At 43.7% G+C, this 25684-nt stretch overlaps 1 protein-coding gene across 1 annotated transcript in view; it reads left to right on the plus strand.

Annotated features, from left to right (window-relative positions):
• AGPS (alkylglycerone phosphate synthase) overlaps positions 1–25684 on the plus strand; it is a 289261-nt gene that overhangs the window by 243834 nt on the left and 19743 nt on the right. The window contains exons 18-19 of the mRNA XM_075317376.1: positions 5332–5431; positions 8025–8082. Of these exons, the coding sequence (XP_075173491.1) occupies positions 5332–5431; positions 8025–8082 (158 nt within the window). The remainder of the gene's footprint in view (positions 1–5331; positions 5432–8024; positions 8083–25684) is intronic.

The following is a 25684-nucleotide window of genomic DNA, read 5'->3' on the forward strand; positions in this document are numbered from 1 at the left end:
GATGTGTATGGAGGGGAGTTGCGAAAGAAAACTGAACTTGACTGATTGCTAGTGGTCAGACGGCTGGGAGCCCCACGGATCCTGAGAAAAAGGGCTGTCCAGAGCTCTGTCTGTAGTGATCGACGGTTGACCATGCGCCCTGCCCCATTTCTCGGTCAGCGCTCTGTTATTTCTATCAGTCTCATAGACACTGAATGGAGCGATAGTGCACATGTTCCACCTCCACTTTGTTCAGATGAAGCGCTGCAGACCCCTTTCTCAGGATTGGTTCAAAGCAAGAAGGCCTGCGGAGACACCATCACATGTTTCTCAACGCTGGCAGGAAACTAGCCAGGTCTTTCACCGGGAAGGAACAACCACGGGAAGGGCAGTCTCCAGTCAAGGAGACCACCTATGCCAAACATGGTATCCATCCACAGACAGCCGTTTCGGGGTATTTGCCCCTCATCACTGTGGAGTAGGAATCTGGCTAGTGGGAGCATTGCCTAGTAAAGGACTATGTGAGCAAGGATGGTTGACCTTAGGGAGATCAACATCCACCACTGCGGAGACACCATCACGTGTTTCTCAACGCAGTGATTCTAGAGCAATGCCCCCTGGGAAATATTCAAAGCAAGAAGGCCTGCGGAGACACCATCACATGTTTCTCAACGCTGGCAGGAAACTAGCCAGGTCTTTCACCGGGAAGGAACAACCACGGGAAGGGCAGTCTCCAGTCAAGGAGACCACCTATGCCAAACATGGTATCCATCCACAGACAGCCGTTTCGGGGTATTTGCCCCTCATCAGGATTGGTGGGACCCCCAGCAATCCTGTTAACTGTTTTATACATAGATTTTTAATTGAAAGCAGAAAACACCTTTTAATACTGCACTAAGATCAAGATATTTGAAAAACAAAAGCTAATGTTAGAAATTGGTGTGTGTATTGTGGAGGTGAGCCCGTTATACATTACAGACAAAATCACAGGAATTCGATATACAGATGCCGTATCCCTGGCTTCATTCGTTGTGTGAAACATATCTTCAGGTATGTGCACATGATCAGGACCCGCTGCATCCTGGATGCAGCAGGTTCTGACTTTTTGGGCCGCGAGTATCCTCATGCCCACGATCAGGATTCATGGCGCTGCAGTCTATTGCTGTGTTCTCCCTGCAGAGAATGCTTGCAACTCCGCAGAAAAGAATTTGACATGCTTGCGACTCAGAGAGCGCACCGCAGGTCAGTTTACACTGCGGGCAGTACACGCACAATGGGCATGGGATTTCTACCTAAGACCTCCCCCGAAAATAAGCCCAAGTTGGGTTCAATAATGAAGTGTCCTTGCAGCTAAAAAAAAAGGTAAAGAATAATGCAGGACACTTCTTTCTTTTGGGGGGTGTCTGCTTTCTATAGTGCAGAGAGAAGACCCCGTAATCGCCAAATGCCAAACGGGAGCAGTGAAACGCATCAAGGACCTGCGGCAGAACTCGCACCCACACACCTCAGATTATACACATACACCATACACACGCACACACACAATCACACTACAGATTACACACACCCCACATCCAGCAATATCGATTGCTTTTTAGCAGCATAAGGACTTGTGACGTTGTGCAGTGGAGCTCCAGGACCTGCGGGTAGAACGCATCGTAGAAACAGGAGAGTCCCCTGCTACCTGGAAACAAGTGGTATCACCGAATGTGATGAATGTGCGTGCGTGTGCGTGCGATCTGATGTGTCAGTGTCAGCCAGAAGAAGGGGAGGACGGCGTGCACTCTACCTACTGGGAGCAACTGCCAAAGATCACAGCACACCTGGGAGCCATGCAGACGTCCGGGGTCTGGTAAGTATGACGGTCCTTGGAATGGAGATTTGCATTTTTTGGGGGTTAACTTACCCTCAACCATATCTCCCTTAGAATAAGCCCTCCCTCGAAAATAAGATTTAGTGCTTTTTTCGGGGCAAAAAAATATGACCGTGTCTTATTTTTAGGGACCAACAAGACAAAACAATCACTGATCTCGGGGAGACCAGCCAGAGAAAACACTGCTGGCAGTCAGCAAAGGCACTCAACACAGTAAAATTTTAGGTGCATTGCCCCCTGGGAAGTATGCAAATCAAAAAGGTCCGTGGAGCCTCTGTGAGGAGTCTCGACACGGAAAATAGCCAGATATGCCCCGGGAAGGACCTAGCCAAGGAGTGGCTCTTTTTAGGAGACCACCATAACCACCATATTAAGTGGCCCTTTTAGTCGATATCCAGCTCTTGACAAGTTTAAAGATATGACAAGGGAAATACCAAGGCCAGGTATCCATCCACAGACAGCTGTTTCAGGGTATTGCCCCTCATCAGTGTGGAGTAGGATTCTAGCCAGGTGGGAGCAATACCTAGTAGACCAGCAAGACAAAACAATCACTGATCTCGGGGAGACCAGCCAGAGAATACACTGCCGGCAGCCAACAAAGGCGCTTAACACAGTGAAATCCTAGGTGCATTGCCCCCTGGGAAGTATGCAAATCAAAAAGGTCCATGGAGCCTCTGTTAGGAGTCTTGACACAGAAAATAGCCAGATATCCCTCCGGGAAGGACCCAGCCAAGGAGTGGCTATTTTTAGGGAAACAGGTTATAAATCCCATCCTCTGTGCTTGTACTAGACAACGCAGCGTTTTGGACGCAGCTGAAACATGCTGTGTCCAAAACTCTGTGAACCCTGATCGTGGGCACAAACCTTTAGACTATCACACAATAAAGATATCGCAACGCAAAATGTATAGTTAGGTGTTAAGTTGGGCTATGTTCACATACGGTGCTTTTTCTGCAAAAAAAAAAAAGCTATGTTTTACAGTAACGGCAAAAGCTATGAGATTTCAGAAATGTCACACAACTGAATTTGGGACCTGTAATGTTTTTAAAAACCTGCATCATGTCAATTCCTTAAGCATTTTTGCAGCAGTTTTTTTTCATCCATAGAAAGCAGAGAGTGAGACAGGCAGCATAACATTTGCGCTGTGTTTTTGTAATGTTTTAGATGAATAACATGTACTGTGACAAAATCCCACGTGATCTGCCTGAAAAATGTAACAAAAATGCAGCCATTTGCTGTATTTTATACGCAACATTTTTACTCCCAATAGTGAAAATTTTGGCTACAGAAAACAGAAATAAAACTGCAAAAACACGTCATGTGAACATAGCCTTATACTTTTCGCATTAGTATTTCATTTTGCACTTCTTTCTGACATCTTTATTTTAAGAAATGTTACATCTGCACTTGACGTCAGGCTGTGCACTCAGTGGCGGTGGCATGATTCGCTATTTATGACCTTCCGACCTGCTTTAAATAAATCTTTCACTGTTTATATAAAGGAAACTGATCCCCATGTTGGAGCTCCTGAGGATTGTTTCTAAGCGGATTTTCTATCTTTATACAAACGTAGATAACCTGTGACCTCTGATGCTTTACAACCATAACAGCAGATTCATAACCAGGATCCTTATTTATTGCTGCGCTTATGATAGGGCGCCCTGTGTACACAACTGCCAAGTATAGTATAAGAGGTGCGCTAGAGATGGCTGCCCTGCAAATGTAAACATTGCTCAGACCTAAATGTGAATTTTAGTGGCTTTTACACTAGATTGTGTTTAAAGGGGCTTTCCACTACATTGATGTTGATGAGCTAATCCTTAAAGGGGTTTTCCCACTTTCAGCAAATGCTTGCAGACCTGTAGAATAACAAAGCCAAATGGCACTCCTCCCTCCATTCAATCCCTTTGTCGCTTCTCTGGTCTCTCTGTTTTGGCCGCAGCCATGACATGTCGATAGTGCATATCACTCCTGCAGCCAATCATTTAGCTCATTGTCTCATGCCACCTACATTGGTAAAGCCACTAAGTCCAGTGATTTGCTGCACCAGTAATGTGTGATGTCATGATTGCAGTCAAAACAGAGATCGGAACGGTGTCAGAAAGCTTGCACTATAGCGCAGGTGCATCAGTACCATCATGGCGGTAAATGCTTGCTGTTCACTGTATACTAAGGATGGAGAACAGATTGAGGAGAAAAGAACTGTCTGTAGCCTTGAGAACCAACATTTTGAAAAATATCAACACTCAAGGTTACAAATCCCTCTCCAGAGATCTTTATTTTCTGTTGTCCACGGTGCACAACATAATCAAGAAGTTTACATTCCATGGCACTGTAGCTAATCTCCCGGGATGTGGACGGCAAAAAAAAAATTGGTGAAAGGTTGCAGCACAGGATAGTCCGGATGTTAGATAAGCTGCCCCAATCAACTTCCAAAGAAAATGAAGCTTTCTTGTAGGCTCAGGGTGCATCAGTGTCAGTGCGAATTATCCGTCCACATCTGAATGAAATGAAAAACTATGGTAGGAGACCCAGGAGGACCCCACTGCTAACATAGAGACACAAAAAAATGGACTGAAGTATGCCAAAATTTACATGAATAAGCCAAAATCCATCTAGAAAAATGTCTTATTGATAGATGAGACCAACATAGAGCTTTTGGTAACGCACACCATTGAACTGTTTAACGAAAATAGAATAAGGCCTACAAAGAAAATAACACAATACCTACAGTAAAACATGGTAGAGGTTCAAATATGGTTTGTGGGGTTGGTTTCCTGCCTCTGACTCTGGGTGCTTTGACTGTGTGCAAGGCATCATGAAATGTGAAGATCACCAAAGGATTTTGTGTAACGGTGTAGTGCCCAGTGTCAAAAAGCTGGATTTGCATCCTAGGTCGTTGATATTCCAGCAGTACAATGACCTCAAACATATTTCAAGGAATTCCCAGAAGTTGATGGAAACCAAGCGCTGGAGAGTTCTGTAGTGGCTGCAATGGCGAGATCAGAAAATTACTGTTGGGAGAAGGCACCTTCAAATATGAGAGACCTGGAGCAGTTTGTAAAAGAAAAAGGGTCAAAGCTTCCAGTTGAGGTGAAAGAAGCTTGTTGAGGATTCTAGGAAATTATTCCAGCAATTTATTCCAAAGGTTGTACAACCAAATAATTAGTTGAGGGTGTTAATTATTTTGTGCTGCACATTTTTGGGGGTTTGTGTGAAATCATGTTCAATATGCATTTTTTTCCTTTTTATTCATGTTGTTCCAATAGACAAAGGAAATAAACTTGTAACAAAACATTTCATTGGAGTAATTTTCCGTAAGAAATAAATCATTTTCTGGGACAACGTCAACGGGGCCAACACTTTCGGCCATGACTGTACATGACGCTCATTTAGTAAATGCTATATGAGAATAATACATTTTATGAGTTCCTGTGACCCGTATACAGCACATAAATGTTATTTTTCTTCTCTTTTAGGGTGACTCAGACCTATGATGCCGGTGCCTGTGTATATTTCTACTTTGCATTTAATTATAGAGGGATAAGTGACCCTGTTCATGTCTATGAAGGAATTGAGGTAATCTACTATGAATGTTGGCAAAAACCCTTCAGGTCATATAGTAGTACACCCCTCACATTTTTATAAATATTTTATATCATTTCATGGGACAACACTGAAGATATGACCCTTTGATACAATGCACAGTAGTCAGTGTGCAGCTTGTATAACAGTGTAAATTTGGGCCCTCTCAACACACAGTCATTAATTATAACAGTGAAACAAAGTGGTACAAACCCAAAATTCAATAAAAAAAAAATACTCTTTATTTAATTTTTTTAATATTATTCTAAAAATTCAACAAGGAGTCTAAATCTGAGAACTATACCGCATACAAAAGTATAACAAGGAACTGCATACATAATAATAGGCCAATGTGACCGGATGTAAATAATTGAATACAAAATAACAGTTATGGGCAATAATAAACAATATTAACCCTAATTAGGTTATAGAAAAAACGCACCATAATTGCTGTATATTCCAGTCACTGTGATGCCTCTATATTGTGTAATTATGTATTTGAACGGATACGTCCCCTAATGAAGAGGTGAAACGCACGTTGGGACTGCTGGGAGGCTGTTACCACTGCAATTACGGGTCAGTACTGGTTCTAATTACACTTGGATCAATTGAGGGGCACTGGTTGCTACCTTGCATGGTTACTATATCCCATGACCCTTGGTTCCCTCAATGAACTGTAGCTCCCCACGGCTGGCAGCACTCGTGCAGCTACAAATCGTGACACTCTCACCACCATGCTTGACTGTAGGCATGAGACACTTGTTTTTGTGCGCTTCACCTGGTTGCCGCCATCTTGGTCTTATCAGACCACAGGACATGGTTCCGGTAATCCATGTCCCTAGTCTGCTTGTCTTCAGCAAAATGTTGGCAGGCTTTCTTGTGCATCCTCTTTAGTAGAGGCTTCATTCTGGGACGACAACTATGCAGATCAGTTTGATGCAGTGTGCGGCGTATGGTCTGTGCACTGACAGGCTGACCCCACATCCCTGTAGCCTCTCCAGCAATGCTGGCAGCACTCATGTGTCTATTTTAAAAAGACAACCTCTGGATATGACACTGAGCACGTGCACTTTGCTTCTTTCGTCGACCATGGCGAGGCCTGTTTTGAGTGGAACCTGTCTTGTTAAACCGCTGTATGGCCTTGGCCACCGTGCTGCAGCTCAGTTTCAGGGTATTGACAATCTTCTTATATCCTCCGCCATCTTTATGTAGAACAACAATTCTTTTTTTCAAACCCTCAGAGAATTTTTTGCCATGAAGAGCCATGCCGAACTTCCAGTGACCAGTATGAGAGGAGTGTGTGAGGGATAACACCAAATGTAACACACACCTGCTCTCCATTCACACCTGAAACCTTGTAGGGAAATTGGCTAACTGAGCACAATTTGGCCATTTTCACTTAGAAGTGAACTTGCCGTTGTTACCAGCAGTTTAGACATTAAGGGCGCTGTTAAGTTATTTAGCGGACACAAAATTTACACTGTTATACAAGCTGCACACTGACACTGTACATTGTATCAAAGTGTCAAATCTTCAGTGTTGTCCCATAAAAAATATGATAAAATATTTACAAATATAGGAGTGATGTATTCACTTTTGTGATATATTGTATATTTACCATGACTTTTTCTACTTTTCTAGCTATACACAATTTGTTTCATATTTATTAGTTTGTCAAAAGACCACTTTTACTGACTGATACAATAATGGCCTTATGTCTTTTATAATATATGGTCTTTTAGGTGAACTTTAATTTCTATATTAACTGAGATTGAAATGTAAATGTAATGTAGAATATATAAAAATGAGGTAATAAAGTGATGACACACACACACACACACACACACACACACACACACACACACACACACACACACACACACACACACATACATACATATACACATACATACATACATACATACACACACACATACATACATACATACACACACACACACACACACACACATACACACATACATACACACACACATACACACACACACACAAATACATACACACACACATGCATACATACATACACACACACACACATGCATACATACATACACACACATGCATACATACACACACATGCATACATACATACACACACACACACATACATCCATACATACATACACACACACATACATACACACAAATACATACACACACACATGCATACATACACACACACATGCATACATACATACACACACATGCATACATACATACACACACACACACACACACACACACACACACAGTTACAAAATAAATACACTCACACCAGGAGAATTAGTTTGGGTGTGGAGTTGCACCAATCCGGGCGAGTGTACAGTATATTGTAGAGGTTAATCAGGAGTTAAAAAAAACATGTCTGCTTTCTTCCAAAAGCACAATCTGTAGACCTCGACTCCATTGAAGGTGAATGATGCTGAGCTAAGATACTACACACAATTTGTGGCGATTGTTTGGAAAAAGACAGCCATGCTTTATTTGTCTTGTAGTAATCCTGTTTTGTTTCTTTTTTTTGTTTTTTTCTTTTTTTCTTTTTTTTTTTTTTTCTTCTTTTTTTCAGACTGCTGCTAGAGATGAGATTCTTGCCAATGGTGGAAGCCTTTCACATCACCATGGAGGTAAAACATTATGTACTTTGTAATCTGTAGGGTCTGCTCTTTTATTTAAAAATAAGTGGTATTCATTTTTTGAGACGTTTTAGGAGCTCACCTATTATCCTCTGAAATACGCAACCGATTTTCACTTTTGGGTTTTCAAGAATCATAAATTTTTTTCTTTTTTTTTTTTTTTTTTTTTTAATGTCGACAGTTGTTTTTATACTTTTAATTTTTTTAATGCAAAGCTGTAATTTTTTATGGTAACAATCTAAGGCATATTCAGCATTTTGAACACTTTTTATTGCCGTTTTCATGGGATGTAAAATTCCGTTTTGGCAATTTTTTACATTTTTTTTTTACAACGTTTACTATTCGAGATAAGCAAACTAGTCACCTATGAAGACTTTATTTTGGCTGGGCTTCACTGGAATAATACCAAGGCAGCAACAGTGGCCTTTTTGGCATGTCTATGAATAAGGATGTATGTTCGAAACACGTAAGGTGGGGCTGGGTGCCCAGAATACACAATTTTTAAAGATTTTAATGTGTTAATAAAGACTTGAAGAATTTTATGAGGAACGGTGTGCAGGATTCCTTCATCTTTTTCTGGCCTTTTTTTTGGCACCCTCTAATCATGTCCCCCGTGGGTGAGGGCGCAATGGACGCCTAAGCTGGAACGCTTTGCTCAAGTGAAGTAGCTAGCTCAGATCACGGTTGTTAGAGGCCGATGTTGGTTGTATCACCTGCCCTGTGTGGAGTGGGCCTAGCAAAGTGGCCTTTTCCACAAATGCTGACCCGTTAGATTACTTATATATCTGTCATGGAGTATGACGTGGTTAGGTCTTTCCAGCTGCTGTATAAATTACATAATCATGGAAATGTAAAGCATATATCCTTTAAAAATAAAAAATCCATGCATGGGCTCACAAAATTAACCCCTTCAGCCCCGGGCACTTTCCGTTTTTTCGTTTTTGTTTTTTGCGCCCCTTCTTCCGAGAGGCGTAACTTTTTTATTTTTACATCAATCTTGCCATATGAGGGCTTGTTTTTTGCGGGACGAGTTGTACTTTTAAATGAAACCATAAGTTTTACCATATAGTGTACTGGAAAACGGTAAAAAATTCCAAGTGCGGAAAAATTGCAAAAAAAAGTGTGATCGTACAATAGTTTTTGGGATATTTTATTCACTGTGTTCACTATATGGTAAAACTGAGGTATCTATGTGATGTCTCAGGTCGGTGCGAGTTTGTAGACACCAAACATGTATAGGTTTACTTGTATCTAAGGGGTTAAAAAAAATTCACAAGCTTGTCCAAAAAACGTGGCGCACATTTTGCGCCTTTTTCCAAAACCCGTAGCGTTCTCATTTTTCAGGATCTGAGGCTCAGTGATGGCTTATTTTTTGCGTCTCGACCTGACGTTTTTAACGGTACCATTTTTGCGCAGATGCTACGTTTTGATCGCCTGTTATTGCATTTTGTGCAAAATTTGCGGCGACCAAAAAAACGTAATTTTGGCGTTTGGAATTTTTTTGCCGCTACGCCATTTACTGATCAGATTCATTGATTTTATATTTTAATAGATCGGGCATTTCTGAACGCGGCGATACCAAATATGTGTGTATTTTTTATTTTTTTAACCCTTTAATTTTCAATGGGGTGAAAGGGGGGTGATTTGAACTTTTTAGGTTTTATTTTTTTTTAAATTTTTTAAAACTTTTTTTTTTACTTTTTTTTTTTATTTTACTAGTCCCCCTAGGGGGCTATAGCGATCAGCAATCCGATCGCTTTGCACTATCTGCAGATCTCAGCTACAGAGCTGAGAACTGCAGATTTGGTGCTTCACTTTCAATGACGGCTGTATTCCGGCATTGAGAGGAAGTGAGTCATGTTAGCTACAGGCGTCATCACATGACCCTGTGCTACCATGGCAACCGCCGAAAGTCACGTGATCATATCACGTGACTTCCGGTGGGGGCGGGGTAAGTGACTGTTATGGCGGCGCCCATATACATATCGCTGCCAGATTTTGGCAGCGAAACGTAAGGGGTTAATGTCCGCGGGTGGAAGCGATTACACCCGCGGCTAGCAGGCACACATGTCAGCTGTTGATAACAGCTGATATGTGCGCGGATCGCCGCAGCCTGCCGGCGGCAGGGGGCGGGGTTTACCAGCACACGATCCATGACGTACCCAGTACGTCATGGGTCGTTAAGGGGTTAAAAAAATACACAGAAAAAAAGCAATAATTGCCCTTTTGTTTGGATTTATCAGCTGTACGACATCCGCCATATATGTACGGTGTATGGAACGAGGTGAGACTGCCCTATACATGGCAGTAATGGCTGTGTGTTTCATCCAGGATCTGCCGCTGATAATCGCGATTGTATCTCCGCCCGTGATTGTTAACCTGGTAAATCCCGCGGTCATACTGTGAGAGTAGCATTTAACACTCGCCGGCATTCTAAGCTCCCATCATTGCGCACCTGATGTGATCGCGGGTCACCTATGGGTTACTATGCCAGCAGGGGGTCTGCTGAAGACCTCCATGCTTGTCATTACAGTGCTGGAACCTGCCTGTGGCTGGGCTTTCAAGGAGATTGTGATTTTCACTATATACAGCAATGCTGGGGCATTGTTGTATACAGCGCAAGTGATCAGATGATTGTAGATATTATCTCAATAGTTACAAGATAATATGTATCAATCCATCATATGAGCTTATTTAGGCTCGGAAAGTCAAATACATTACCGTGATCTAGTACGCCCAATTATTATTTTTTAACCTCTAGTAAACCGTGCGTAATTAGTGACACGTGAATGTCACGTTATACAGAACCCAGATGAACAATGGCACTGTAATACCGTCTGTGTAATTGCAACTTGTATCATTGAGAAGAGTTTGTAAATGACCCCGACCAAAGTGTTTTGGTTTAGTTAACTCAGCCGTTACAAAAACAATAAGACATTGATCATACCGGACGTGCAGGTTTTGTCACATTAACAACATGCAGCGGTTTATTTTCTTTCTGATATATCCATTTAATCCAGATGTTCTCTAGTCAACACAGCTCAGGCTTCTGGATTGGGTTCTGCGGCAGAGTTTACGTGATGGCAGAACCCAGGCAAAAGATAGTCAAAACTTCTTAGTAGCACAGTAATACTTGAAAAATGGAATACCAGTAACTAACTAACTGTGCAGCTATCACTAACCATATAATGAAAAAAACATAAATAGGATTATGTCACCATGTTAACTGCATACATTAACTAGATATCTTAGACCTGATGAGAATGGTGTGCTTTGACAATTCATGGCTATAGAAATATTTAGGGAAGTGTCACTCCATCTCCTTCAACCTCATCTGATTAACCGCTCCTCAGTGTCCCTCCTCCCTGCTGAGATCTCGCATTGCTCAGTATAAGGTGTCAGGCTGGGTGGATGGAGATTGAATACACTTGATGTCATGAGTTCTCTCACTTTTTAGGTTAAAAAACAACAAAAAAAAATAAAAAAATTACTATTTAAATTATAAAGCATGGTGAGGTGCACATTCAAGAACCTTTGCATCCTTCATGGTCTATGGGTATACTGAAAATAGCCAAGATATGTACTCTGCCTTCTCCATCAATCCCATAGTCAGTGAAAGGAGCAGAGGTTAAGTCTACGAACACATATCCGTCTTTTCTGCCGTTTGTCAGATCCGGCGTGCTCCCGTACCGTCTATACAGTACAGTGGCCGCGCGACAAGCTCCGGTCACGTGCTGTCATGTGACCGGAGCATGTGACCAGGAAGTTGCAGCGCAGCCACTGTACTGTATAGACTGTATGGGAACGCGCCGGATACGAAAAATGGCAGAAAAGACGGATGTGTGTTCGTAGCGTAAGTATGTGCACCTTGGCACCATTCAACACTGGGGTCTCCAGAGTCCAGTTTTCAAGATATGAAGCCAATCTTGGGATTTCTAGGGATAAGGGGTAGTGATCAGTAACATATCTTCGATTCTGGTAAAAACCCTTTATATATTATTTATGGTCAATATAAACTCTAAACAATTAGATTTATAGTTGCATAATAATAAAGGTATTAAGATAAGGACCTAGTATACTGATTTAGTATATTGTGGTGCGCCATGGTCCTGATGAGCCACACCCTGTGGAATTTTTTTAAGTTACCTGATGCTATCTGATTATGAATTGTTCATGTCTTGCAGTTACACAGGGTTAGTTCAGACCTTGCACATCAGAATTTTTTGCGCTTTCAATCTTTTTGATTGAAGCGTTTCAGAACATCCTAAGTTTTAGGGAACTGTAGGTCATTCAAGCCCCTGGTGATCATAGTATGAAAATGACTTCACTCCTTATTTTTTTTTTTCTTCTCCAGACTCTAGGTGATACATTTCTTTCATATATATATATATATATATATAATATATATATATATTATATATGTGTGTGTGTGTGTGTATGTATGAATGTTGTTCAATTAATGGAGCTGGCGGGGGTCACGCAACAGTCCAAAATAATATCCAAAAATAAAAATTATAAAACATAAGACGATTTGTCACTCTACAATGTCAGATAAAACTCTCCTGAAGTTTCCCTGTATAATTAGAATTTTGCTTTCTGTCACCTAGAGAAAACGCTCTTACATCTTGTAGCTAGAGGGTGACAACTACTGAAAAATTGTACAAGATCTGCTGAAAAGCATTTTTTCTCGGTGATGGAAAGAAAAAAAAGCTCGAAGAAAAAAAGAAAGACCTGGGTCCATCTGGTTCAACTTTTGGTCCATCTGGTTCCAACTTTTGGTCCATCTGGTTCCAACCTTTGGTCCATCTGGTTCCAACCTTTGGTCCATCTGGTTCCAACCTTTGGTCCATCTGGTTCCAACCTTTGGTCCATCTGGTTCCAACCTTGTGACATTATAGAGTAATGTTCCCCATCTCCAGTCCTCAAGAGCCACCAGCAGATCAGATTTTTAGAATTTGCTTAGTATTGTACAAGTGATGGAATTATCTCAGGACAATACTAAGGGAACCCTAAAAACATGATCTGTTGGTGGCTCTTGAAGACTGGAGTTGGGGAACACTGTTGTATAGTGATGATACTTCTATACTTCAAAAACCCTTCCTTTTAGCATTGCAAACAGCCTTTCTTTCTCATGTCTGATTTTTTTTTTTTTTTATATACTCATCATAAAATCTAAAATTTCCACCATTTTGAATATATGAGGTTGAGGCTTTGATTTAAAGAGGACCTGTCGCCATGCCAGCTGTAGCCAAGTTGTAATTTATTTTTTTTTATTCCTACTACTCTAGAGTATTGCGGGATTTTGTTTTCAATAGGCCTTTTTATTCAGCGGCGCTAATTTTTGAGGGGCCTTGTTCCAAGAGGGCATGGTTAAAAGGGTGAGAATGGAGAACAACCTAAAGACATGTCTATAAGGAATCCTGGGAGCCGCACCTCCTTATTAAAGAACATGAAAAATAAAACCACCCATATCTCTTAAACCATAAAGCGGATTTAAAAAAAAAAAAAGCAAAACTGAATACTTGGGTAAACAGTGGGAATAACATGAGCAAAATATGGCCACTTTTCATCTGGTGACAGGTAAAGATGAGCATATTTAAGACACCACTAAAGTGTTTTTTTCTTTGTCGCTCCATTGGGAGACCCAGACAATTGGGTGTATAGCTTCTGCCTCCGGAGGCCACACAAAGTATTACACTTTAAAAAGTGTAACCCCTCCCCTCTGCCTATACACCCTCCCGTGCATCACGGGCTCCTCAGTTTTATGCTTTGTGTGGAAGGAGGCACACATCCACTCATGTATCCCCATTTTAGTCAGCAGCAGCTGCTGATTTTATCGGTTGGAAGAAAAGAGGGCCCCCACAGGGCCCCCGGCATGCTCCCTTCTCACCCTACTAAGTCGGCGGTGCTGTTAAGGTTGAGGTACCCATTGCGGGTACAGAGGCTGGAGCCACATGCCGTTTTCCTTCACCATCCCTTAGAGGCTCTGGGAGAAGTGGGATCCTAACCGGTCATCCATTCACTGGGACCGGGCTCCCTCCGCAGCCCCTGTGGGAATCTGCCGGACAGGAGTCGATGTATTCTCAGGGACAGGGCCCTGCATCTAAAGGTACTCTGTGTCCCCATGGGGACGGTGCATGAAGCGCTTGTTTCACAGACGCTGCAGCAGCTGCTGGTTTGTGAAGACCGGGACTTCCGCGCCGACCGCGCCTGTTTGTCGGCCGCGCTATTAAATTTAGTCCCCGGCTTCATTGCGGCCTAGTACCATAACTCCTGCCCCCGGGCCTGCCAGTCAGGGATAAGGGCGGGACGGTCGACCTGACGTCGTCAGTGAGGGCTGGAGCATACTTTAGGTTTCCTCCCTCCCCCTCACTGATCACTGTAGGGCCCCAGATTCCCGCACTTTTCTAGTCGCCGCCCACGGCTCCCTCCTCCCCTGAGAGCTCCGGCAGCCATTTTTACACACATTCTGCCGGTGGAGGATTTCAGGAGAGCTCTGGGAGACCTAAGGCAGGGAATCTGGTGGAACATCACCCGGTGCTGGTCCCCCTAGGGTGATATATTCTCTGTTCGGCCGGGTTGTTTTGCTTTTGGCTATATACCCTCAGTGATCACTCTCCTAGGAGACAACAGCATGTCGTCCACAAGGAGCAAGGGCGCTAAGGCAAAGGGTTTTTTTGCAACCTGTACCTCTTGTGGGGCTATGTTACCTGCGGGTTCCACCTACCCTCACTGTGAGCAATGCTCGACCCCTGTTGCACTTGCTCAGCCGGAGCCTCGGTCACTAGTGGGCCCCTCGGCTCAAGCAGACCCTCCTGCTTCCCCTGTCCAGGCGGCAGGGACAGAGTTTTCAGTTTTTGCTGAGAAACTCTCTGAGTCGCTTTCACAATCCATGGCTCAGTCTATGGACAAATGGTCTGCCAAGCTACTAGAAGCCTTGCAGTCCAGACCGGTCCTTACACAGGCCCCGGGTCCTGTTGGTTCGTCGCCTCCAGGTACCTCTCGGTCCGCGCCGCAGCGTGCTCCCGGGGTGGCCCCTAGGTCTCACGTGGAGGACTCCTGCACGGACCACAGTCCCAGACCGGCTAAGCGGGCTCACTGGGAATCTTCCCCGACTTCCTCACGCTGCTCGGGGTCTCAGCTTGAGGACTCTCTGGAGGATGAGGCGGACGTCGCAGCTCAGGGCCCTGACCCTGACGTTGCTCTCAATCTTGATACACCTGAAGGGGACGCCATAGTAAATGACCTTATCTCGTCCATCAACCAGGTGTTAGATATATCTCCCCCGCCGCCACCTGTAGAGGAGTCGACTTCTCAGCAGGAGAAACACCAGTTTCGGTTCCCTAAACGTACACGGAGTGCGTTTTTCGATCACTCTAACTTCAGAGATGCTGTCCAGAAGCCCAGAGCGGTTCCGGACAAGCGCTTTACTAAGCGCCTTACTGACACACGTTACCCCTTCCCCTCTGACGTTGTTAAGGGTTGGGCTCAATGTCCCAAGGTGGATCCCCCAGTCTCTAGATTGGCGGCTAGATCTGTGGTATCGGTTGCAGATGGCTCATCGCTAAAGGATGCCACTGACAGGCAGATAGAGCTCCTGGTGAAATCCATCTATGAAGCCACGGGCGCGTCTTTTGTCCCGGCTTTTGCAGCCGTGTGGGCACTCCAAGCTATCTCAGCTTGTCTGGCTGAGATTAATGCGGTCACACGTAATTCTGCTCCGCAGGTTGCGTCTTTGACTTCTCAGGCGTCAGCTTTTTCTTCCTACGCCATGAACGCAGTTCTAGACTCTGCTATCCGTACAGCGGTGGCATCCGCTAACTCTGTGGCAGTCCGCAGGGCCATGTGGCTGCGCGAATGGAAGGCAGACTCGGCTTCCAAGAGGTTCTTAACCGGTTTGCCGTTTTCTGGCGACCGCTTGTTTGGCGAACGATTGGATGAGATTATTAAGGAATCCAAGGGAAAGGACTCCTCCTTACCCCAGTCCAAACCGAAGAGACCTCAGCAACGGAAAATACAATCGAGGTTTCGGTCCTTTCGTCCCTCCGCCAAGCCCCAATCCTCTTCGTCCAGCAGGCCGGAGAAAGGCCAGATGAACTCCTATGCGTGGCGGTCCAAGTCACGCCCCCAAAAGGCCGCAGGAGGCAATGCCTCCAAGGCGGCCTCTTCATGACTCTCGGCATCCCCGAACCGCATCCTCGGTCGGTGGCAGGCTCTCCCGCTTTTGCGACCCCTGGTGGACACATGTTCAAGACCGATGGGTGAGAGACATTCTGTCTCACAGTTACAGGATAGAGTTCAGCTCTCGTCCCCCGACTCGTTTCTTCAGAACCTCTCCGCCCCCCGAGCGAGCCGATGCACTTTTTCAGGCGGTGAATGCTCTGAAGACAGAAGGAGTTGTGATCCCTGTTCCCCCCCAGGAACATGGTCGCGGCTTTTACTCCAACTTGTTTGTGGTGCCAAAGAAGGACGGCTCGTTCCGTCCCGTTCTGGACCTCAAACTGCTCAACAGACATGTGAGCACCAGACGGTTTCAGATGGAATCTCTCCGCTCGGTCATCGCTTCGATGTCACAAGGAGACTTCCTAGCATCGATCGACATCAAGGATGCATATCTCCATGTGCCGTTCGCACCCGAACATCAACGCTTTTTGCGTTTCGCCATCGGGGACGAACACCTTCTGTTCGTGGCATTGCCTTTCGGCCTGGCGACAGCCCCACGGGTGTTCACCAAGGTCATGGCATCTGCTGTGGCGGTCCTACACTCTCAGGGCCACTCGGTGATTCCCTACTTAGATGATCTTCTGGTCAGGGCACCCTCTCAGATGGCGTGTCAAAACAGCCTTTCCGTCGCTCTGGCGACTCTCCAGCAGTTCGGGTGGATCATCAACTCCCAAAATCCAAGTTGACACCGACCCAATCACTGACGTACCTTGGGATGGAGTTTCATACTCAGTCAGCAGTAGTCATGCTACCGCTGGACAAACAGCTTTCGCTGCAGGCAGGGGTGCAATCTCTTCTTCGGGGTCAGTCACACCCCTTGAGGCGCCTCATGCACTTCCTGGGGAAGATGGTGGCAGCGATGGAGGCAGTGCCCTTCGCGCAATTCCATCTGCGGCCACTCCAGTGGGACATTCTCCGCAAATGGGACAGGAGGTCGACTTCCCTCGACAGGAACGTCTCTCTTTCCCTTGCAACCAAGACGTCACTTCAGTGGTGGCTCCTTCCCAACTCTCTGTCGCAGGGAAAATCCTTCTACCCCCCACCTGGGCTGTGGTCACCACTCACGGTGGGTCAACCGTGGGCGCTCCCAGACCGCCCAGACTTGCTGTCACAAGGGCCGTTTTTCCATCTGAATTCTGCGGCCCTCAACCTGACTGTGTGGCCATTGAGTCCTGGCTCCTAGCGTCCTCAGGTTTATCTCAAGATGTCATTGCCACTATGAGACAGGCCAGGAAACCAACGTCCGCCAAGATCTATCACAGGTCTTGGAGGATCTTCTTATCCTGGTGCTCTGATAATGGTTTTACTCCCTGGCCCTTTGCCTTACCCACTTTTCTTTCATTCCTTCAATCCGGAATGGACAAGGGTTTGTCTCTCGGCTCTCTCAAGGGACAAGTATCGGCGCTATCCGTACTTTTTCAAAGCGGCTAGCCAGGCTTCCGCAGGTCCGCACGTTCCTGCAGGGAGTTTGCCACATAGTCCCACCTTACAAGCGTCCGCTGGAACCCTGGGACCTTAACAGGGTGCTAACGGCTCTTCAGAAACCACCTTTCGAGCCGCGGCGGGATGTCTCTTTATCACGTCTTTCGCAGAAGGTGGCCTTTCTAGTGGCAGTTACATCGCTCCGTAGAGTGTCGGAGCTGGCAGCGCTGTCATGCAAAGCCCCCTTCCTGGTTTTTCACCAGGATAAGGGGGTTCTGCGTCCTGTTCCGGAATTTCTCCCTAAGGTGGTATCTCCTTTTCATCTCAATCAGGATATCTCCTTACCTTCATTTTGCCCTAATCCAATTCACCAATGTGAAAAGGATTTGCACTCTTTGGATCTTGTGAGAGCACTCCGGCTCTACGTGTCTCGCACGGCGCCCCTGCGCCGTTCAGATGCCCTCTTTGTCCTTGTCGCTGGCCAGCGTAAGGGTTCGCAGGCTTCCAAGTCAACCTTGGCTCGGTGGATCAAGGAACCGATTCTTGAAGCCTACCGTTCTTCTGGGCTTCCGCTTCCCTTGGGGCTGAAAGCCCATTCTACCAGAGCCGTGGGTGCGTCCTGGGCATTGCGGCACTGGGCTACGGCTCAGCAGGTGTGTCAGGCAGCTACCTGGTCTAGTCTGCACACTTTCACGAAACACTATCAGGTGCATACCTATGCTTCGGCAGACGCCAGTCTAGGTAGGCGAGTCCTTCAGGCGGCGGTTGCCCACCTGTAAGAGGGGGTCGTTTTCGGCTCTTTTTATCGAGGTATTCTTTTACCCACCCAGGGACTGCTTTTGGACGTCCCAATTGTCTGGGTCTCCCAATGGAGCGACAAAGAAGAAGGGAATTTTGTTTACTTACTGTAAATTCCTTTTCTTCTAGCTCCTATTGGGAGACCCAGCACCCGCCCCTGTTCCCTTCGGGCTGTTTGTTCTTTTGTGTACACATGTTGTTCATGTTGAATTGTTCTTTTGGTTCATGGTTTTCAGTTCTCCGAACATCCTTCGGATTGAATTTACCTTAGACCAATTTATAAGTTTCCTCCTTCCTGCTTTTGCACCAAAACTGAGGAGCCCGTGATGCACGGGAGGGTGTATAGGCAGAGGGGAGGGGTTACACTTTTTAAAGTGTAATACTTTGTGTGGCCTCCGGAGGCAGAAGCTATACACCCAATTGTCTGGGTCTCCCAATAGGAGCTAGAAGAAAAGGAATTTACGGTAAGTAAACAAAATTCCCTTCTTTTGTTAGTTTTTATTTTTTTTTTAATTGTATTTCTGGAGTGGTGCTTTAAAGGTAAGTCACCTGCCATCTGTTTTATACCTGCTGTCGCTCTCATGTGATTTACGACCTGCTGGCTGCTCCAGTGTTTGTGCATCGGAGGTCACTACTCAATGAAACCTTATGAGAGTCTTGTTCTGGCTCTCATAAACTTGCATTGAGACCTTGTGATTAGAGATGAGTGGACCCATTGAAATTTGGTTCGGTGGGTTCAGCGAGACTTTAGATAAAGTTCGATTCTGGACCCAAACTTGACCTGAACCCCAATGGAAGTCACTAATTGGGTAGTTCGGCTCTTCGCCCACATACAGCCAGCCATAAACAGATCACTTTCAGGGGCGAGTGGGCACTGGTTTTTCTTGTTTTTTTGTTTTTAATTTTATTTTTGGGTGCACCCTACTTTTGATAATGCTGATTTTACCCCACTGAAAGCCGTTCAAATACTACAAGCGGCTCACACTGGGATGAGGACCGAGCACAGCGATGCTAGCACAAGTGGTTAGCATACGTAAAGCACCCGAACTCGGAACACTAGTTTTTTGGGGGGGGTTTGTAAAGTTAAGTACATACACCGAACTTTACTTTTTAGGTTCACTCCCTCTGGAGATAGGCCACTTTAAGTTGGCCATAATCCTTAGATAATGATCAGCCAAATCCTCTATTCTATTGTAGCCCCCATAAACACATGGTCCTGCCAAAATCGGTGAGGTCTTACTACATAGTTTCAGCACTAGAACATATTACCCTACTGCCACTCGCTGATCTAATGATATTGGGGCCTTTGGATAGAGGTTGATATATTTTTGGGTAACTTCCATCTTGTAAGAGTAGACAATCTGTGTATGTACCCAGATAGACTACTTCATAAAGAGCCTGGAGAGGAGATTAGGGTTGTACATGGTATTATAGGGTATTTTGTGTAAAGGGCTTGTCTTGTAATATGAAGCACAGAATACTGTGAACTTTTTGAAGAAAACCTCTAAAATTTATTACTGTAAATAGAGAAAACTTTTTAAACTTCTGCAGAAGTTGCTCTTGAACATGGCCTAGACCAGACCGGTCGTCTTTAAGACTTCCCGCTTGGCTCATGCATAGAAGCTAATGAAAATTGGATTTGTTTTAACATGTGGCACATGAACTTGCTGCTCTGAATTACCGAAATGAAATCATCTTTATTTACTGACCTTCAGGACGTGGCCTGACATTCTTGGCCAAGCTTTGGAGTTTCGACAAGAAAAGGGGAAGGTGGGGGGCAAATATTGATGCTATTTCTCTTGTACTGTGGGTCCTGTAATTGTGATTAATAACAGTTGCTTTCACTATCTAGAAACAGACAGGCTGGTTTGTCTGCCTACAATCATGCTGTGATAAATGGAGCTATTTTAACTCTGGTTTTGTGTATTAAAGAAAACAGATGTAGTCTAAGACTTGAGGCTATGAGGAAGTATAAATGCTGTTTAGCTCAACTTCCCAGCACTTGTAAATGAGGAGTCGGTCAGCCTTCAGCCTGTACTACTGTGTTCTGCGTACACCGAGCGAGGAATTGGGAAACTGGGAGATCGACGGGTTTATATATCTTAAATTTCAACATATGAAAACTAAATTAACTTTTTTTTTTTTTTTAAAAGACCTTCCATAGTTTACTTAGAAATCAGTGCTGGTGATGGGAAGATGAAACCGGTCCTGGACTTGTTACACCACTCATATAGCTATGGTGCAACCAAGTGTCCGAGCATCTGCTGCGTCCAGACCATGGTCTGTGCAGTAAATAAATGCCTGCATGGAAACAGTCGTTTGTGATTGAAAACCAGCAGGCAGAGCTCTTACGCTTGTCATATAAGAGCATAAATTACACTTTACCTAACCATAGTATTCCTTTAAATTATTATTGTATGAACTGTATGTGTTGTGCATCACCCCTAGTCAAATGTGGTGTATAGTCTGGTGTGAATGTTACTTTTTATAGTTGTCTCTCATAATTATATACAATGGAACCTTGGTTTACGAGAACAATCCGTTCTGGGAGTGTGCTTGTAAACCAAGTTACTCATCTAACAAAGCAAGATTTCCCATAGGAAATCATTGAAATACAGACAATTCGTTCCACAACTTGTTCAATGTCCTATCCTGGTCCGATATTGTGCCATTCCACACATGCACACACACACACACATTATGCTCACCCTACCTTCCATTCCCTCGCCGGCCTTCTGGTTTTTTTAGTTCGCCGCTACAGGATGTGTATCAGGTAACCATCGCGACCGATGCTGGACCTTCCGCTGCCATTTGAGTAGTGGCTGACAGCGGAAGTTCCTCCATCGCCGCAATGGTTACCCGATACACATCATGTACCGGCGGACTACAAAAACCGGGAGACCGGCGAGGGAACGGAAGGTAAGGTGAGCATAATATGTGTGTGTGTTTGTGCGGACTAAAAGAGCGGGACAGAGCGCAATGAAAGTACGGAACCAGAAGTGTGTGCGGTGAGTATTCTGCTCGTACAGCAAAGCATGCTCGTAAACTGAGTTAAAAATTTACAGCAAGCTTTGCTCGTATAGCGAAATACTCGCACACCAAGTTATTTGTAAACCGAGGTTCCACTGAATATGTCATATATATATATATATATATATATATATATATATATATATATATATATATATATATATATATATATATATATATATATATATATACATATATACATACATATATATACTCTAAATAAAAAATACAGGGGTTGGACAAAATAATGGAAACACCTGGAAACATCAGCAACAATTCAATTCTCCGAGGTATGGATTCATACAAGGTGTGAATTGTTTCCAAAGGAATTTCAGTCCATTCTGCAGTTAAAACACCCTCCAGTTCTTTGAGCGACGATGGTGGCGGAAATCGACATCTAACTTGAATCCCTAAAATCGACCATAAATGCTCAATAATGTTGAGGTCTGGGGATTTTGGGGGCCAGATGAGATGCTCAACTTCATTAGGATGTTCCTCGTGCCATGCTTTAACGATTCTAGCTGTATGAATTGGTGCATTATCATCCTGAAAGATGGCGTTCCCCTCTGGGAACAGTGCTTGAACCATGAGATGCACTTGGTCACCCAAAATGCCTAAATAATCTCAGCTGTTAATTCTTCCATAAAGGGATATCATTGGCCCGGCGGATCTCCAAGAAATAGCACTCCAGATCATCACAGAACCTCCGCCATGTTTTACGGTTGGGAGAAGGCAGTCTGGATGGAATACTTCTTTCGGCTGTCTCCAAACGTACAGTCGACCGGAGGTCGGGAAAAGGGTAAACGATGATTCGTCTGAGAATATCACATGTTTCCACTGCTCGAGGGACCAATTCTGGAGGTTTCTACACCACTCTAAACGCTTGGACACATTTGTTATTGAGAGCAGCAGTTTTCTAATTGCAGCTCTTCCGTGGAATCCAGATTTGTACAGCTCCCGACAAACAGTTTTCGTGGAAACTGACTTCTGTAGGTGTTCATTGAGCTCAGCAGTGATTTTTGGAGCCGTGGTCTTGCGATTCGCTCTCACAATTCGCTTTAGAGTCCGATGAACTCTCTGTCCACTTCGACTTTTGGTCGGACCTGTGATTTGCCTCGGACGTTTTTCCTTCTCTTTCAAACAGTCATTACTTTGGAGACAGTACCTCATGACACGACAAGCATTCGGGCACTTTCTGTTACACTAGCACCTGCCATACGAGCACCAACAATTTGGCCTCTTTGAAAATCCGAGAGGTCTGCCATTGGTATCAGGTTCTCATCAATGTTCTTACAATTGTACAAAACAAATAGTTAATTTACATACACATAACACAAATAATCAACTACAAAACATTAACATATGTCACGGTTTGCATGTTTATAACACGTTCGAAGATTATGATGCCAAAACGTTAGGTGTTTCCATTATTTTATCCAACCTATATATATATATATATATATATATATATATATATATATATATATATATATATATATATATATATGTATATATACAGTGCCTACAAGTAGTATTCAACCCCCTGCAGATTTAGCAGGTTTGATAAGATGCAAATAAGTTAGAGCCTGCAAACTTCAAAGAAGAGCAGGATTTAGTAACAGATGCATAAATCTTACAAACCAACAAGTTATGTTGCTCAGTTAAATTTTAATACATTTTCAACATAAAAGTGTGGGTCAATTATTATTCAACCCCTAGGTTTAATATTTTGTGGAATAACCCTTGTTTGCAATTACAGCTAATAATCGTCTTTTATAAGACCTGATCAGGCCGGCACAGGTCTCTGGAGTTATCTTGGCCCACTCCTCCATGCAGATCTTCTCCAAGTTATCTAGGTTCTTTGGGTGTCTCATGTGGACTATAATCTTGAGCTCCTTCCACAAGTTTTCAATTGGGTTAAGGTCAGGAGACTGACTAGGCCACTGCAACACCTTGATTTTTTCCCTCTAGAACCAGGCCTTGGTTTTCTTGGCTGTGTGCTTTGGGTCGTTGTCTTGTTGGAAGATGAAATGACGACCCATCTTAAGATCCTTGATGGAGGAGCGGAGGTTCTTGGCCAAAATCTCCAGGTAGGCCGTGCTATCCATCTTCCCATGTATGCGGACCAGATGGCCAGGCCCCTTGGCTGAGAAACAGCCCCGCAGCATGATGCTGCCACCACCATGCTTGACTGTAGGGATGGTATTCTTGGGGTCGTATGCAGTGCCATCCAGTCTCCAAACGTCACGTGTGTGGTTGGCACCAAAGATCTCGATGTTGGTCTCATCAGACCAGAGAACCTTGAACCAGTCTGTCTCAGAGTCCTCCAAGTGATCATGAGCAAACTGTAGACGAGCCTTGACATGACGCTTTGAAAGTAAAGGTACCTTACGGGCTCGTCTGGAACGGAGACCATTGCGGTGGAGTACGTTACTTATGGTATTGACTGAAACCAATGTCCCCACTGCCATGAGATCTTCCCGGAGCTCCTTCCTTGTTGTCCTTGGGTTAGCCTTGACTCTTCGGACAAGCCTGGCCTCGGCACGGGTGGAAACTTTCAAAGGCTGTCCAGGCCGTGGAAGGCTAACAGTAGTTCCATAAGGCTATGTGCCCACGCTGCGGATTTTGCGCGGATTTTGCCGCGGATTTGCCGCGGATTTACCGCGGATTTCCCGAAAATCTGCAGCAGCGGCACTTCCAAGCCATTTCAATGGCATTTTGGAAATGCTGTGTCCATGCTGCGGATTTTTCCGCTGCGGATTTGCCGCGGATTTTGATGCGAAAAAATCTGCAGCATGTCAATTATTTGTTGCAGATTTAGGTGCGGATTTTGGGTATAGAATGGGGAAAAAAAAAAAAAGAAATCCGCATCAAAATCCACGGTAAATCCGCGGGTGCGGATTTGCTGCGAAAGTCGCGGATTTTCATGCAGAAAAATCCGCAGGTACATTCTACCGTGGACACATAGCCTTAGCCTTCCACTTCCGGATGATGCTCCCAACAGTGGAGACAGGTAGGGCCAACTCCTTGGAAAGGGTTTTGTACCCCTTGCCAGCCTTGTGACCCTCCACGATCTTGTCTCTGATGGCCTTGGAATGCTCCTTTGTCTTTCCCACGTTGACCAAGTATGAGTGCTGTTCACAAGTTTGGGGAGGGTCTTAATTAGTCAGAAAAGGCTGGAAAAAGAGATAATTAATCCAAACATGTGAAGCTCATTATTCTTTGTGCCTGAAATACTTCTTAATACTTTAGGGGAACCAAACAGAATTCTTGTGGTTTGAGGGGTTGAATAATAAATGACCTCTGAATAAACTTTTCACAATTTAAAAAAAATAAAATAAAAAAAGAAATAACATTCTTTTTTGCTGCAGTGCATTTCACACTTCCAGGCTGATCTACAGTCCAAATGTCACAATGCCAAGTTAATTCTGAATGTGTAACCCTGCAGGGGGTTGAATACTACTTGTAGGCACTGTAATTAATATATATATATATATATATATATATATATATATATATATATATATATATATATATATATATATATATATATATATAAATAATGTGTGTGTGTGTGCCTGATCTATATATGTGTGTGATAGATATATTTATATATATACACACATACATGTATGTGTGTGATAGAGATTATATACTGTATGTATATATGTATGTGTGTATGTATATGTGTGTATATATATATATATATATATATATATATATATTAGTATTTATGGCGTGTGTGTATATTATATATATATAATTTGTGTGTGTGTATTTATATATACACACACTTTTTTATATATATATTTACAGAAAATTGTTATTGATTTTGTTTTCCACTGGCGGTGCTCTCTGGTTATATTATGAAACACTGATGTCGTGTGTGTTTATATAATATATATATATATATATATAATATATATATATATATATGTATATATATATATATATATATATATATATATATATATATATATATATAATATATATATATGTATATATATATATATTTGTGTTTTTGTTCTGGTAAAAAAAATATAGTGGATCATGATATTTTCTTTGGCCCGCCTTAGAACACAAAAGTAAAATCCTTTTAAACCAATGGCCACATTTTTTT

This window comes from Anomaloglossus baeobatrachus, chromosome 7, assembly GCF_048569485.1.
Source record: "Anomaloglossus baeobatrachus isolate aAnoBae1 chromosome 7, aAnoBae1.hap1, whole genome shotgun sequence".
Classification (NCBI taxonomy): Eukaryota; Metazoa; Chordata; class Amphibia; order Anura; family Aromobatidae; genus Anomaloglossus; species Anomaloglossus baeobatrachus.